The 16,608-nt window shown below is 41.4% G+C and overlaps 1 protein-coding gene across 5 annotated transcripts in view; it reads right to left on the reverse strand.

The window, feature by feature from the left end:
* The window catches only part of LRGUK (leucine rich repeats and guanylate kinase domain containing), a 73,499-nt gene that overhangs the window by 33,974 nt on the left and 22,917 nt on the right, over window positions 1-16,608 (reverse strand). For 4 of the 5 annotated variants that reach the window (XM_089527455.1, XM_089527453.1, XM_089527456.1 and 1 more), the window contains 5 exons: window positions 12,333-12,476; window positions 11,105-11,185; window positions 4,490-4,576; window positions 3,208-3,314; window positions 418-537 (listed from right to left, as the gene is read on the reverse strand). In XM_089527455.1, coding sequence (XP_089383581.1) covers window positions 418-537; window positions 3,208-3,314; window positions 4,490-4,576; window positions 11,105-11,185; window positions 12,333-12,476 — 539 coding nt within the window. The remainder of the gene's footprint in view (window positions 1-417; window positions 538-3,207; window positions 3,315-4,489; window positions 4,577-11,104; window positions 11,186-12,332; window positions 12,477-16,608) is intronic. The other variant, XM_089527454.1, reaches the window with a different exon arrangement.

Consider the following 16,608-nt stretch of genomic DNA (forward strand, 5'->3'; position numbering starts at 1 on the left):
TGGAATTTTGTACATTCTTGGGCATTGTATTCCTTTCCTTTTCTTCGTCCTTTAGATCCTTTATTATATGTCCCTAGGTTTTACCCTCAACATCCACAAGTCATACAAAAATCCATAATTTTGGCACCTAAACCTGCTGTCGACTGATACCTGAGGTTGAATAATCTCATAGCACCTATGAGACTAATGGAAAGAAAGATGTTGGCAGCATGAGCTTTCATAGAGTCATTAGTACATCTGAGGAAGCAGACTTAAGTCTACGAAAGCTCCTGCTGCCAATTTCTTTCTTTCAGTTAGTCTCAAAGGTGCTACAAGATCTCTCTTGATTGTACAGACTAACACAGCTATATTTTTGAATTCTACCACATGAGGTTGACTTCTAGTTAGGTATAGTCAAGGTTGACATATAGTTGGCACCTGTATCTGAAGTAGTTGTTGAACTTCCGGCAGAGCCTGTGGCAAAGTTCTCTCTTCCAGCACTCCAGAGGTCCAGTCAACACAAGCATGGGGTAGGGAGCATCAAGACTAGGCAGGGTGCTACACATGTGGAGAAAAGGAAAAGCAAGACTTCTGAACACTACCATCACAGTCTGTGTGAGAGATCCCCATAGCTGCCTGACCAGATACCTCCCCACTTCTAGTTCCATTTGGCTCCCAAAGAGGCCTTTAAGACAGAGAATAAATAAAATGATCATGACATCTTATTTTAATTATTTGAAATATTTCTGTACTGCCTTTCATAAGATTAGATTTTAGAGTAGTTTACAACACATGCATATTATTAAAAACCTGATACCTCTACAACACAGTAATATAATTCAACAACCACCATAAAAGACAACAGATAATCCAAGAGCAGATAAACATTTTCAAGACAGGCTAAGAGATTATATCAAAGGTGGGAAACCTTTCTCCCTCCAGATGTTTTGGACTCAAGCTCCTGGAAGCCCCAGACAGCATTGGCAATGGTAAAAGATTTATAGAAGCAGAGAGCCAGTGTGGCGTAGTGGTTTGAATGTTAACGATGACTCTGGAGACCAGGGTTCAAGTGCCAGTTCGGCCATAAGCCCACTGGTTAATGCGAGAAATCCCCAGGATAGGGTCATCTTAGGGTCATAAGTTGGAAGTGACTTGAAGGCACCTAACAACAATAATGTGTATCATCTGAAGGACTGAAGTCTGGTTTCAATAAAGATATTTTAACCTGGCACCAAAAAAACTGTCAAATAAATGCTGGGTACTCTATGCTCCCCAACATTTTACATATGAAAACTGGGACACATGTGACGAAGGAACATCAGAGTGTAGACAAGATGGCAAAAGTTATGAATGAGGAAGGACACATAAGCCAGGAGAGGCAGCAACAGTTTGCTTTGGGCAAGATTCTGTTTCCCCTCTTCTCTTCCTCCTGCTGAGTTAACAAGAGTGCAAACTACTTTTGTACTTTGAGCTTGGTTTACATCAATTGAAGTAAGCTGAGGGCAAAAGAGGAAAGTGTGTGTGTGTGTGTGTGTGTGTATGAACAGTGACATATTAAAGGCAGCTGAAAAAGTAGGATGACAGAGGATTATTTGGGACAGTTGTAGGATATGGTACTCCTCTTTCCAAAGCCACGGTGTCACCATTGAGAAAAGCATCTCCTTTTTTAAATACACTATGCATTTTGAATAAAGGCATTTGGTTTCAGTGCAAAGTTTAAAGACATGTTTGTATTGGCAGAGGCATTCTTTCAGGTAGAAAGTAAAAAGCACATCTAGTCTGTCAACCAGACAATACCTCTCAATTTGGACTGACCCATCTCTGCAGGGCCTCCTTTTCAGACCTTTGGCTGGATGACATGTGACAGCACCTCCAAGGAGCAACCTTTTCTGGGGTGGCTCTTTATGCATGTGCTGTGTCTCAAAAGTAACATATGCTGTTGTTGTGTGCCTTAACGTCATTTTCTGACTTATGGCAACCCTGTCCTGGGGTCTTCTGGGCAAGATTTGTTCAGAGGAGGTTTGCCAATGCCTTCCCCTGCAGCTGAGAGTTTGAATTGCCCAAGGTCCCCAGTGGGCTTCTTGACCAAGTGGGGAATCAAACCCTGATCTCCAGAGTCGTACTCTGACACCCAAGCCACTACGCCATGCTAGTTATGCCTGGTTAAAAGTTGTGGATTTCATGTTATCCTAACAATCAGCTGAGAAATTATCTTCTCTGACCCTTTCCCTGTCATAGTTGCTGCCTTGCAAAAAATGGGAACCAGACTAACCCCACTATTCAGGCCTCTAAATGTTTTTGGACTGTAGTGCAGACCAACCCTAGTCAACATTGTTTAGGACTTGGAGTCCAACAATATCAGGAGGGCCACATGATCCCCATCCCTGTTTTAAGGCCAGTTTGGTCCCCTGGACCCAAATGATGTATTTGCTTAATCAGTCAAATTAACTAGCCCCCTTTCTCATCCACAAAGGCAAAGATCCTGTTGAGCTGGACCAACAAGAAAAGTGGACAGCAATCATATCTTCCACTCTAAGATATGGTGTATATCAGTATCCCCAGCACCATCAAATCGCACATACATTCAAGCAAAAAGCTGCCTAGAAAATATAGACACAATCATATTTAATTTTTTTTAAAATGGCTATATCTCAAAGATGAGCGAGGGCTAAAGAGTACAGATGGAGGGTCGGTTCTTATTGACAAGACTTTATTGTCAGTGGTGAGTTTTGTGACTGCCCCTTTCCTGGCAAACCATGTGGCAAAAATCTACAAAAGGATGGGTAGCTATTTTGTCTGCCATGGGATGCCAACCCTCCGAAGGGAGAGAGTTGAAAACAAGCTTGAAGAAGCCACAGTTGCAAGCGCTCACTGCTCTCTGGAGAGTTCTTAACCATCACTGGGTACTGATAGAGTTTTTTGCATCTCTCATTTATGGTGTGAATAGCCATCTGCTCTGACAGATTGTTTAAAAGAAGAAGAGCGGTGGGCAATCTGTCTTGGAGCTCTGAGGTGAGTGACTAACTTCATTTCATAATCTGCTCAGCCAAGCAAGATTTGCCTAATTTCCATTCTGACAGTCATAGCGTGTCTACAACACAGCCCCCCCCCCCCATAAATGAGTGAAAGAGGAAGGGCAAGATAAGCTGGGATGCAACATCCCATGTTTACAATAGCTTTACTTGAGTGCCATCTCCAGGGCTGCAGAAGTACTGATGGTACGTTTACCTATTGAAGATGCGCTGGGGCTGCATCATGCTGTACATGATATGGGTCATGTGGTCCTGGGCAGCCACCACTTCGGGAGGAGGGTCATACTTGTTCACAGCTGCAACCTGCTCCCATAATTAAAGCAAAAGTGATCAGAATGAATATTGTTATTCAAACAAGGATGGACAAAGATGTTTATGGTTAGAATTTCCTCCTGGTTAATATATGTGACTTTTCTTCCTTTCTATTATCTGCCTAATTCTCCCTAAAGAATAGGCCTAATTTTTGTGGTTAACTAGGACAACCAAATGATGCTGCCATGTTCAGAAACAGTCATGAGTGCAAGATGCTGGGAGCAAGTAATGTCACATGTCCACCACATTCACAGAAAGTTTGTGAAGTTCCAGAGGCATCAGCTGCCCTGGTATTAGAGGATGGCAAATACCCTAAAAGCACCAGATCCCATTTGATCTTGGAAGCTGAAAAGGGACAGTTTTGGTTAGTAGTTGGATGGGGGACTGCCAATGAATACCAGGTGCTGTAGGCTAGATTTCAGAGGAAGGAACTGGCAAAACCATCTCCAAGTATTCCTTGCCTAAGAAAAGCCTGTGAAATTTATGGGGTTGTCATAATCGACAAGTGACTTGAGGACAAACACACACACTTGGGCTCTTGCACAGGCATCCTGAGTCTCAGGAGAGGGGGATGACCACTAGAACATTTTGGAGTGATACACCACACACAAACAAACACAAACTACTCTGATCACAAGCCACTCCTGGGTTTTGTTTTCAAGTTCTGTTCTGGGAAAGCAATACATAGGACTTTGCAATCCCTTAAGGTTAAAAAAAGTGTGAGGATGTTCTTCCCTCATCTCCTTATCTGGGGTTGTATTCACACTGCAGAAATAATCCAATCTGGTACCACTTTAAATGCTATGGCTTAATGCTGGGAATTCCCTTGTGGCACCAGAGCTCCACTCAGTCCCTACTGAGCCATGGCAGCTCATGGGACGATTTCATGCAGTCTAACCTACATTAGAGGACTATAGAGAGAAGGAGAGTGATGTGTGCTGGTGCTTCTTAAAGTAACTGATGTAGGGGACTGGCATACCAATGACACATGTAAGTCTGTCCCTGGTTTCCACTCCACTATATACATCTGAGGAAGTAGACTGACATCTATGAAAGCTCATGCTGCCAACTTCTTTATTTCAGTTAGTCTCAAAGGTGCTACAAGATCTCTCTACATACATTTCAGAAACAAAATCTAGATGGCACTACAAAACCAAGACACTTGCCTTTTCTTGCACCGTGATTTTCTTATGATCCAGCTCTGTAAGTCGAAGCAGCATGAAAATCACCAGGAGCCAATAATCCGGGTGTTCCTGAAGGAAGTATAACAAATGGGTTTCAGTTTCATTGTAACAAAGAACATTTAAATTCTGCTTTTCCAGCTGATATATGAAAGGCTGTTTTATCATACTTTGACACAGAATATTAGGGAGGCAGGGGATGCACACAGCAAATAAAGAGAGCAATCCATGTGAATCCACCATTTGGCCATCCTCTTCATTACTCCTTCCAAATGGGAGAAGGAACTGATCCAGAAAAGGTGGAGAGAAGGGCAACACAGCAGAAAAATAATCTCAGAAACAATACATTCAAACCATAGCTTGCCCTTTGTCACACTCCTTTCCTCTGCATATGAACCACAAATCTTGTCCCAACTTTTTAAAGCGCTTCATGGGCTTATATAAAACTTTGCAGTTGACTTAGGATCTGTTTCACCCAATACTATCCTAACTAGCACTGGCACTACAACAGCGGGGGGGGGGGGGGGCAACCTTAGATTTCAAAGCTGAATCCATCCCTCCTGGGATCCTAATGAGAGCTGGCGTGGTGGTTTGAATGTTGGACCAAGACTCCGGGAGACCAGGATTTGAATCCCCATTTGGCCATGGGAACCCAATGGATGACCTTGGCCAAGTCACACTCTCTCCACCCCAGAGGAAGGCAATGGCAAACTCCCTCTGAACAAATCTTGCCAAGAAAGCTCCATGAAAGACCTTAGGGTCACCAAAAGTCTGAAACAACTTGAAAGCTCACAATGACAACAGGTTCCCAATCTTGTCCTCTTGCCCCAATTATTCCTCATTCCCACAATACCACCTGTGATAATGTCCCTTGTGCAGTATATTGTGAGTCTGACCCAAGCCACATCCAATTCCCAAGGGGTGTGAAGAGATACCCTTTGCCAATCGAGCTTCATGTCATTACAAAGGAACTAAAAGCTCTGGAACCTTTGACAGCCAATGATATAAAAGTTTTACTGCGCTTATTTTCAGGGTTTGTCCTGTTCATGTTTGGGCGCTCTGTGTAAAAAAAGCTTTTTAACAGTGCTTTGCTCTAAACTTGCAGCTCAGCATATAACTCCTAAATCACCTTTGAGTCTTTGGGCAATTCTTATTATGTTCACATCTGAAGCTTGCCAATGAAGTTAGAGAAAGGGGGGGATTTGTATTGTGAATGAACATTCAAGCCAACAAGTAGGAAGGAAGATGAGTGAATCACCATTTATTTTCTAGATGCTGAGACTACTGACATGAACTATCCTGGAATGAGCTGGGCCAAATATACTATCCTAGCATATGGTAAGAATTTTACCATGCCTCAAAAAGCAATTTGCAATAGAATCTGTGATAAAAAGTGATCACCTGTATGGGCTCATTGCTAGTTATTCTTTAACTTCCATTTTTTAAATTTTTTGAATGGGTTGAATTGATTCAGGGGTTGTTATCCTATTGCAAATTGTTGTATAAAAAGGATGAAAATACCATCTGCAACTGAATATTTTCAAGAAAGTGTAACAGACGTTTAATTATCTAAACTGAAATTGGTGCTGAATACCCAATATAATGATCCCCCTAATTGTGAGTGACTGTCACAGGAACTTTAAGATGAGACAATATAAAATGTAGGCAGACACTGAATGGAATGACAAATTAATAACAAAATAAACTTTTGATATCTGGAATGTAATTTTAAGAGGAAGAGTAATTAACCATCCATGAGAAAAAGAACATTTGGCAGTTTGATTAGATGTGTTTCCTCAGAAAAACCAAGCCATGCTAAATCACTGACATTCAACCCTATTCAGTGCTTTCTTAACATAATTGCCACTTTGTACAATAACTGAAAAGCCCTGCAGAGTAATTGGATAGATGTTAAAAAGGACCAAATGCTGGTTTGAAGAGCTTTATCTAGTGAGGCTTAAAAGGCCTGAGACTGAAGACAGCGTGATTTTAGTTAGGAATACTCTTATCATTCACTTGTGTTTTATAAAGCAGGGAATTTCTACCATATCCTGATGTGTTTCATGGGCAGGATATCATAGAATCATAGAAGCATAGAATCATATGGAACCATTCCTGTGTCCTAGAAGTACACTAATGAGTTTAAAATGGATGATGCAGCAAATGCAGGTTCGCTACTGCAAAATCAACTCCATCTCAGCCCAGGCCTATAAGTTCTGGAGACACTATTCAGTGCATAGTGTAATATATCAAGTAGTCAAGGTCCTGTTGCTACTTAACTTCACTGGCCGTTGGTGGCAACGGTAGGGAAGCCTCTTAACATGATGCCATTATGCCACACACTAAGTTTGTTATGGAGGAGTGAAGAAAGTGAGGTTGCTGTTTTCAGTGGCAGACTCATGTTGACCATAAACAATAACGTTGGCTACAGAAGACTTCACCTCCTATGTCAGGGTGGACATTGTGTGGGTTTCCAGAGGGTGTTGAACTGCAACTTCCAGCATTCTTCAACATCAGCTATGTTGGCTAGAGATGCTAAGACTTCCAATCCAACAAAATCTGGAGGACCACACAATCCCCACCACTGCCCTATGCATATAGGTCATTCATTTTCTCCACTACTGGAAAGAAGTCATTTCACCAGTGTGTTTTCACTGAAAGCTCAAAAGACCTATTCCTAAGTAAGAAACCAAGCTGATTCTGACCTCCTTTACTCAGAAGTGCTTCTTATTCATTTCAGTGGGACCTGTTTCCAAATAATTAAATATGCTCAGGATCGCAGCCTTAAGATCTGGTATTTTGAGACAAGGCACTTGGCAAACTGAGAAATCTGGTTCTAATACTAGCATAGATGCATGCAGGCATGTACACACAGAATGTACCCTGGTATGGCTTTCTCACAATATCGAATACTGATGTAACCACAAGGGAATGAGAATTTGCTCACATTTGGTCCCCTTTGTAAACCTTCCATTCCGTATCTCTGTCCATAGACTGCTAGCCTTTCCACTCTGCCTTCTTGCTGTGTTGCCACTTCCTACCATCAAAACGTTAGACTGTAAGCTCCTTGAGGCAGTAGCCTGTTTACAATAACTGTTTGGATACACATGATCAAAAATGCCCTGTGAAATAATGGGCCCATGCTATGCATTTATGCCAAGCACTTTTGGTCTCCTTTGGCAAAGGTTTGTGGATTTGGTGGGACTGTATAAATGCAGCCTTAACAATCTGCAGTTCTCTCAGACACTGGCAATCCAGGCAACCTATTATTTTTTGTTTAGAAGTTCTGACACAATCAAAGAGCAATACTTTGCACAAGAGAAATTTCTGGGGCATTGTGCCAAGCAAGACCTACAGGGAGGAAGATGCCAAATAACAGTGTAATATTTCTTCCTTGGACCCTTGGAAATGATTGCAAAGAATATCTAAAAGCCATCAGAACTGAGATGATGTTGCTGTTAATCTTACACACCACTCCAGACAAGTTATAAACATGTGTTGGATCACATATTTGCTGTCATTGACAAATGGGATGCTGCTGCCCATTAATCAGAGATTGTCAAATGCCTGAGAGAAGCAAGTCCACCTCTTAGAAACTGTAACCCGCTTCCCACAGCAGTGGCTCAAAAGCCACCCTCTCTCATAACATCTTGGGGTGTCTTCAGAAAAGGGAAGGGCATGCCATGCACCCCACTTCAATTTTTTCAGTGTGTCTGATGACAGTCATGCCATAGATAGGAGTGGTGCCCAGGAAAGCGAGAGACTGAATGCTTGATGCCATTCATAGAATCGGAAGAGATCACAAGAGCCATTCAGTTCAAATCCCCGCCATGCAGGAAGACACAATCATTGTACTACTGACAGAGGACCATTTAGACCTCTGTTTCAAAACCTCCAAAGGAGGCAGCATATTCCACTGTCGAACAGCTCTTAGGAAGTTGTTCCTACTGTTTTGGAATCTCTTTTCCTGTAGCTTGCATCCATTGTTCTGTGTTCTAGTCTCTGGAGCAACAGAAAACAAGCTTGCTCCATCCTCAATATGACATCCCTTCAAGTATTTAAACAGGGCCATCATATCACATCTTAACCTTCTCTTTTCCAGGCTAAACATACCAAGTTTCCTAAGTGATCCATGGGGAGAGGCGGGTAAGAAATAACAACAACAATTGGGTAGAATAGCATTCTTGATTGCATTGAATGTTACTTGCTCATGAATGGAAGAAATGAATCTCCATGTATTTTTTAATTTTGCTTAGGGATTTTTGACAATCAACAGCAAAATTTGCATTACAGGCTGTAACAGGTAAGTTTTACCCACATAAATATAGTAGTGTTGAGCTCCCATATTCATCATGGCACTAAAATAGTTCCCCATGTTTGAATTTAATTATTAAATTAAATTAATTATTGAATTATTGAATTTAATAATAAATAGTATTATTTGGAGACTAAGGCTCCTCCAGATGAGGCAAATATGTCAGGAGGCTTAGGTACTTTGGGATGACTTTGGGTGAGTTCAGGGGCTTTGTTTTTCCTATTGTTTGGTGCTTTCATGTTGTTTCTGACTTATGGCAACCCTAAGGTGAACCTATCATGGGGTTTTCTGGGCAAGATTTATTCACAGGGAGACCATCATTGCATTCCTCTGAAGCTGTGAATGTGCCTTACCCAAAGTCACACAATGGACCTCTGGGTTGAGTGGGGATTTGAACTCTGGTCTCCCAGAGTCCTAGTTCAAATCTCAAAACACCAGAACATGATGGCTCAGTTGTGTGTGAGTTTAGGCAACACAAAAATTCATGGGGTGGGAGCGAGGCCATATGTAGCCTATGGATCATATCTGCCTTTGTCTGCTAATACATCCCTTTCCCATCCCCATGTTCTTCTTGAAGGACCATTTTTATGACACCTCTAAATGGTGCAAACGTATAAAGTAACTGCAGTATTCGTTCCTGTAGTTCTTGTTTTGCTTGCTTGTTTGTTTTTTAAATTATCTAAACTATATTTCTGTTTTCCAGGGCGATTTTTAGGCAATTCTCAGCACCAGCTGCAACATCTGATTCCCACTCAAATGTGGGTTCCTTTTTAATTTTGAGATATTAGAAAAATATGTTCCCTTAAAAGCTTCTCTTCTCTACAGCACAGCAGTGAAAAAACTGTATTTTGCACCTGAACTCTATAACAAAACAAAAAAAACATTAAAAAATTGTGAGAGGATAAAATTTGACCTTCAAAACATAGGACCGTCTTGGCAAACCATGTCGCAATTTTTAAAAAGGCCTTTGGAAGAGCCTTAGCACAAATCCAAGAGATTGGTACAAATAAACCCCCAGAAGAAGTGGATGCAGAGGCAACAACAACTGGCAAAAACCAAGGAGTTGTGTCATGAAAACTCATTCTTGTTTAGACCAATTTGGGATAGACTTGACAACATGGGGACTCATCCAGGCACAGCTACCCCAGGGCAGCCCCCTTGAATTCCATTTTGGGAGAAAGGCAAGCTATAAATCCAATAAATAAACAGAGTGAAATAAAAATGATTGTTCCCAGAGAGGTCCAGCAATTGGAACAAAATAGGTGAATGGGACCCTCTTAGTGCCTAAGAATGTTTGGAAGACGTAAATCTTCTTATGGGCTGCCAGCCAAGCATTTCTTTATAGGAAAGATTACTGGTTAATAGCCCTGAGCTTTTCCTTGGTTTGAGCTGTAAGGAAATGATATTCTGATATCTGGAGATGTTTCTTGCGTATTTTGAAGAAGAGAGGCTTTGGGACTTTGGGTACATCTACACTGTACAAATAAGGCAGCCTGACACCATTTTAACTGCCATGGCTCCATCGTACAAGATCCTGGGCTTTGTAATTTTGTGGCACACCAGCACTTTGTGGCAGAGAGTGCTAAAGAGCTTGTAAAATTACAAATTCAAGGATTCCATGGGATGGAACTACAGCACTTGAAGTCGTGTCAAACTGCATTGTTTCTACTGTGCGGATGCACCCTCAGAGAAGGTCAGAAACAAAGATAAAGATGTGTGAGAGAGAATATATGGGAGAATACATGGGAGAACACTGGTGGTAGTGGTGGGATTGAAGTAAGCTAAAAGCTCCTCGCCCACAATGTCTGTCTCTGGGGCTCTGAGGTGGGGTAGCATTTCTGCTGCTTGTAGGATTGTCTGCTGTTTGTCTCAAGGTGCATCTTAGTAAATAAATCAAATATAACTGCCATTAACACACTCGCCCAAAGCAAATAGCACCCTGTGTCCCCAATGTCTAGACACTTAGGCTGCTGCGACACAACAGAATTTGTGCAGTTTGACATTGCTTTAACTGCAATAGCTCTATGCTATGGAATCCTGGGATTTGCAGTTTGTCATGGCACCAGAGCTTCCTGACACAGAAAGCTAGACATCTCACAATACTATAAATCTCAGAATTAACTGCATTAATTCTGCAGTGCAGATGTAGGCCGAGAAGAGTATGCAACGCAATTAAAGATGACAGACTGCCATTTCCTTATGGCACACGATCAAGCCAGCCCCAGAGTCATAAAAGAAAGTCAGGTGCTCGCGTCTGACTTTCTCCTTCTCCAGCCTTTCCTCACCTGCACAGGATTGTTTAACAGATTAAGCACTCTCAGGAGAGGCAGGGATTCAATATATTCCAGCTCATTCAGCTCAGACACCTAGTTAAGGTTTGGGATGAGGGAAGGAGAGAAAACAGTATTTATTAAAATGTAAAGGCTGCAGGAAAGTGAAAAACAGTCCCTGTCCAAAGCTGTGCGGATGACACAACTCTGTGAGAATGCAGAAAGAAAACCCCAAACAAACAGACAAACGTAGACATGACAATGGACACAACATACTATTCCAAAGGGACCTCAGTAACATTTATTGTAAGCATGTCTGTCTTCCTTCCTTCCTTCCTTCCTTCCCATTTATTCCTTAACATATTTATTGCATAGCTGCTATTTTTGTATAGCATCAATAGCACCTCTGGAATAAATTATTCAAACAAGGAAAATATTTATTTATTTAAGACCCCACTTCTCACCTCTTCCCAAATAGGTGAAAACAAAATGTGTGGATGTCCACATGAGCTTGGTTTTTCCTAATTTATATATAGTAAATCAAAGATACAGATCTGGATTCTAACACTCCCATAAAGACACCTGCTCCTATCCTTTCCCGAGTTACTATCATCCTGAATTCTCAAGATGACTCCACTACTTTCTTTTCGCCATACCTAAATGCATAAGGAGAGCCTGAAATAGTACTATCCTGGGGGGTGGGGGGTGGGGGGGTGTGATGGGGGACATTCATCCTGTGAGGTTTTTTTTAAAAAATTGTACAGACTGGCCTTTTATTTTTTATTATTTATCTCTTTCACTTTTGCCCAGAACTGGGATGCAAGGAAACTTAAAAGAGGATTAAAAACAGGTGTAGATAAAGAAAAAATAAATGCAGATAAAAAAAAAAAGGGGGGGGGGTAACAGATAAAAATAGATGAAAAGTTACCGTGTTAAAACACCATTAAACAAATAACATGAAAGCGTGTGAGAGTTTAAAATCAATACAAAGTACAGCATCAGCTCATTAAAAGGTCCCTTTTCAGAGCCAGGCACTTGCTAAAAGCTCATCTTAACCAAAAGGTCTGGCCTACCAGAAAAGGACAATGGAGGGAGGCCAGCCTTGTTTTCCTTAGGAGCCACCAAGAAGGGCTTTGAGGACAGTTTTACTGTTGTAATGTGAGACAGAATACAAATGTTCAAAAGAGGCAGCATTTCATTAAAAGGGACAGCATTGTTTGGCATACAAGATGTAAGCTGTTACCTGGTTATCTTCTAAATTGATCTCCTCCAGCAGAGAGTGCTCCTCCAGCCCTTCCAAACTGCTGATCTGGTTGCCTGACAAGTCCAAGACCTGCAGCACCTTCAGCTCTTCCAAGCCAACAGCTTTTTCTATCTGGTTTGATTTCTAGGAAATATAATTTGAAGCTTGTAAAAGCCCTTGAAAGTAGAAATAACAAAACAGTTGTTACTCGGCAAATTGCTGCCTCTTAGTTTAACCAAACGAATCCCAAACTTTGCTATGTGTACACATGTCATTTGATTTCAAAATATTAGACTTGGACCTAATTCAGATTCTGGAAACTTATGTTTTAGACTATAACTAGGATTCTAGGAGTTGGGATCCAAATACGTAGCTCTTCTAAGTTATATCAGAGATACATTGCCTGGTAAGAGTCTTCCCATTAGCAGAAGAGTGAATAGATTCCCAACTCCTACATGATTATGTGTACAGTGGGAAAATGCTACATGTTCATTTTTCACTATGTGCTTGAGCTTGTTGTTGTTGCTGTGTGCATTCAAGTTGTTTCCGATTTATGACGACCCAATCACAGGGTTTTCTTGGCAAGATTTGTTCAGAGGAGGTTTGCCATTGCCTTCCCTGAGGCTGAGAGTGTGTGACTTGCTCAAGGTCACCCAGTGGGTTTCTTGGCCAAGCTGGGAATCAAACCCTGGTCTCCAGAGTCGTAGTCCAACACTCAAACCACTAGGCCATGTGACTCTGTGTGCTTGAGCATCTGCCACAGTTAGGAACCAGGACTTGAATGTGAGCCGATTCCCTTTAAAAGCACTGGCTTGGATTGAGAGATGCTATGCACAAACAGAAAGGCAGGCAGGATATTTTGCCTACACAAGGAGGACACACTATATATCCCTAATTTCTCTGTTTCACTACAGATCCCATGTGCCTTACCATATAACATGCCCCTGAGGAGCAGCTTTGGCATATGTAAAGCCAGGAAAAGCCTGCTGCATGAACAGAGTTCTTTCCACCTTCCTCAGGATTCATCCTACCGAATCTAGGCAGTGTGAAAATTTGATGTATGTTGTTATAGTAAATACAGTGGCCCATTCCAGGACCAACAATGGCTCCTTTAGCCACTAAGTGACTGACAAGAACCTGCGAATGAAGCCTGAGACTCTTAAATTAGGGTGACATAAATATCAGAAATGCATCCATATGAGTCCCTGAAATTCCAAAATCCAAAATGTTCCAAAATCCAAAATTGTCAACACTGATGGCTGAGATAGTGACACTTTTGCTTTGTGATTGTTCAAAGCACACAAACTTTAATTCATGCATAAAATTCTTTAAAATAATTTTGTCTATAACTATTGGGTATAAAATTACCTTTAGACGAAGCACATAAGGCATCTACCAGAAACATAAAGGAATTTCATGCAAATATCCCCAAAGCCAAAAACCTCTGAAATCCAAAGCACTTCTGCTCCCAAGCTTTTTGTCTAAGGGAGATTCAATCTGTACGAATCTTTTTCAGTTTGTGAAGTCGAAGGCTTTCATGGCCAGCATCCATAGTTCTCTGTGGGTTTTTTGGGCTATGTGGTGCCTCACAAAATTACAAAGTCATAGCAATTAAAGTGATGTCAAATTGCCTTATTTGTACAGTGTGGTGCTGGCGAAATGTCAAGAATAAACTCTTCTCGAACATGGCCACATAGCCCGAAAAACCCACAAAAAACCTTTTCAGTTTATTTCTACCCAAGTTTAATTTAAAGCTCCACCCAGACATAGACATCGCTCACCTGAACAGATGAGTGTTTAGCATTATTTACTCTTTTATCTTTATCCACACAGACAATGCTAAGCTTTGGGTTTCTTTTAAGGTGCAAAAAGCACCCCTAGTTTGCTCTGTTCTGACATAGACGGCAACTCTGTTTTGCCTCTTGAAATTATGGCTTGCAGAAGCCACCTAATGAGTTTGTGGCAGAAGTGACAACACTGAATCCGGGGCCTCCTGGTTTATAGCTAGTTCTCTTTGCCATATTACAGCAGCTCTACATACAGTGTAAACTTTCTGGATGGAATACCTCATGGAAAGATATATATTTTTCTGCCTTCCCTATTTGGCACAGCTTTTCACCAATGAATACCAGCATGGCATCAAAGCTGTTGCTAATGAATAAATTCACAAGAATTATTTTTAGCCAGAGGACAGGAAAAGTTTGCAATCTTGTTTCACGTACTAAAATCCAATTCATTTAAGGATCTAGGTCTGATCACATATGATCTTTACTTCTCAGATTCTATACAGCCCACCCTCATAGCTGATGTTTAAATGATTAATCAAATCCGAAGAAGGAATCCATGGGACGATACCAGGGTTAAGCAATGTCCCCATCCTGATTCTTTTCCTGCGATCTCATAACATCTGTGCCTATAGAAGAAAACAAATGGGATAAATGTTGCTGGAGGTTCTGGTGTTTGCAGCTGTAGTTCTTGGGTTGGTTGTTGTTGTTTTTTTACAAAATATCCAAATGATAGTTTTGTTATTTTGGACTATTTGCTGGTAATTCCCAGCAACAGTGTAACTTTTTACTTCTGCTCTGATAAAAAGACATCAAATGGAAAAGTCATAATAGGCAAGAGTGAATCTATTGTTGGGGTTCATGGGGGGTTTTGGGCCAGTTCCCAATGATGTATAGTGTGTGCTGCAGTGTTTGCATGCTGGTGGGTTACAAGATGAATGATGGGAAAGGTGAAGGTAATGGCCATACTTTCATCTACTTCTCTCCTTTCCCCCTTTAATTTTCAAAAAAGAGTTATAGCATCACAGTGCAGCAATAAAATAGAAGGGCAGGGATTCTGCATCAGTTACTTAGATATATGTAAAAAGGGCGGAGGAATGTAGCAGAACCTTTAAGACCGACTTTATTTTAGCATGGGTGTTTGTTGATACAAACCCACTCCTTCAGATGCAGTGATGTCCAGGCCTCAGGATATTCCCACGCAGGGGATGTCTAGTAAATTAGGTTGGAATAGTGTCACAATCGTGCCTTAGTAGCATTCATGAATACAAAACAGTTGCTGTGTGGCTTCCAGTTTGTGTGACTTAAAGCTACCCAAAAGCAACCTATCACAGGGTTTTCTTGCCATGATTTGTTTGGGAGGGCTGTCTCTGCCTTCCTCTGAGGCTGAGAGAGTGTGACTTTCCCAAGGTCGCCCAATGGGTTTCCATGGCTGAACGGGGATTTCTCCAGAGTCATAGACCTAGGGTTGCCATAATTGTCCACTTTTACCAGGGACAAAATGTGGAACAAATTCAAGACCAAACTGTAGGACAACTGCAGGACAAAACTCAGCCCAAAATGTAGGACATTGAAGAAAAATGGTGGACCTTAAATGTCCTACATTTTGAGCTGAGTTTTGTCCTGCAGTTGCCCTACAGTTTGGTCTTGAATTTGTCCTACATTTTGTCCCTGGTAAAAGTGGACAATTATGGCAGCCCTACATAGACCAGCATTCAAACTGTTGCACCACACTGGCTGGAACAGTTACAGATGAATAAATCTAGATAAATGTTCTCTATTTACAGTCATGATTATGACACTATTGTCAGGATTGTGACCTTCTCCCCGCAACATACAGGACTTCACCAGGCATCAGCTGCATGGGAAGAAAGAGGTTCATTCTGCTGGTAATTGGAGTTCAAGTGAATGCTGTTTCCATCATGTTTCAGAGGGTCAGGTCAGGTCAGGCCAGCAGAGGCTACTTGCTTAAGTATACTTAATACCTACCAGCAACTAAATAGCTGCTATAGAATCCTGGCCCATTTTTGCACTGAAATACTGTTTCACTATTACACTGGTGAGCTACAACTTTAAGAAAATATATTTTTAAAAAAGCCATAGGAACATAGCCCAATATCAGCAGATGACCCCTATAATGTTACAAAAACAAAACAAAACTTTCTAGTGAGTATCCAAAAAAGTGTCCAGCAACCAATACCTTCCTCCAACAGAAAAGAGATCACTGACAAGAGGATGAGAGCAACCAACAATACTCAGCAAAAATGAAGAAGCTGTACTGTGGAGCTCACACTTCTTTAAGCCCCTCTGGAAGAACCCTTTATCTAGTACAGTTGTGGTTCAATCCTGGACCATGCAGGATAAATAGCAGGGAAGGGGAGTTATAGAGAGGAAGGCTGAACAGGATCCAAGAAGTAAAAATCCATTTGGCGAGCAGAGAGATCTTGTAGCATCTTTGAGATTAACTGAAAGGAAGATGCTGGCAGCATGAG

Source organism: Sceloporus occidentalis, unplaced genomic scaffold (assembly GCF_023333645.1).
Source record: "Sceloporus occidentalis isolate IW3139 unplaced genomic scaffold, rSceOcc1.0.p SCAF_5, whole genome shotgun sequence".
In the NCBI taxonomy this organism is placed as follows: domain Eukaryota; kingdom Metazoa; phylum Chordata; class Lepidosauria; order Squamata; family Phrynosomatidae; genus Sceloporus; species Sceloporus occidentalis.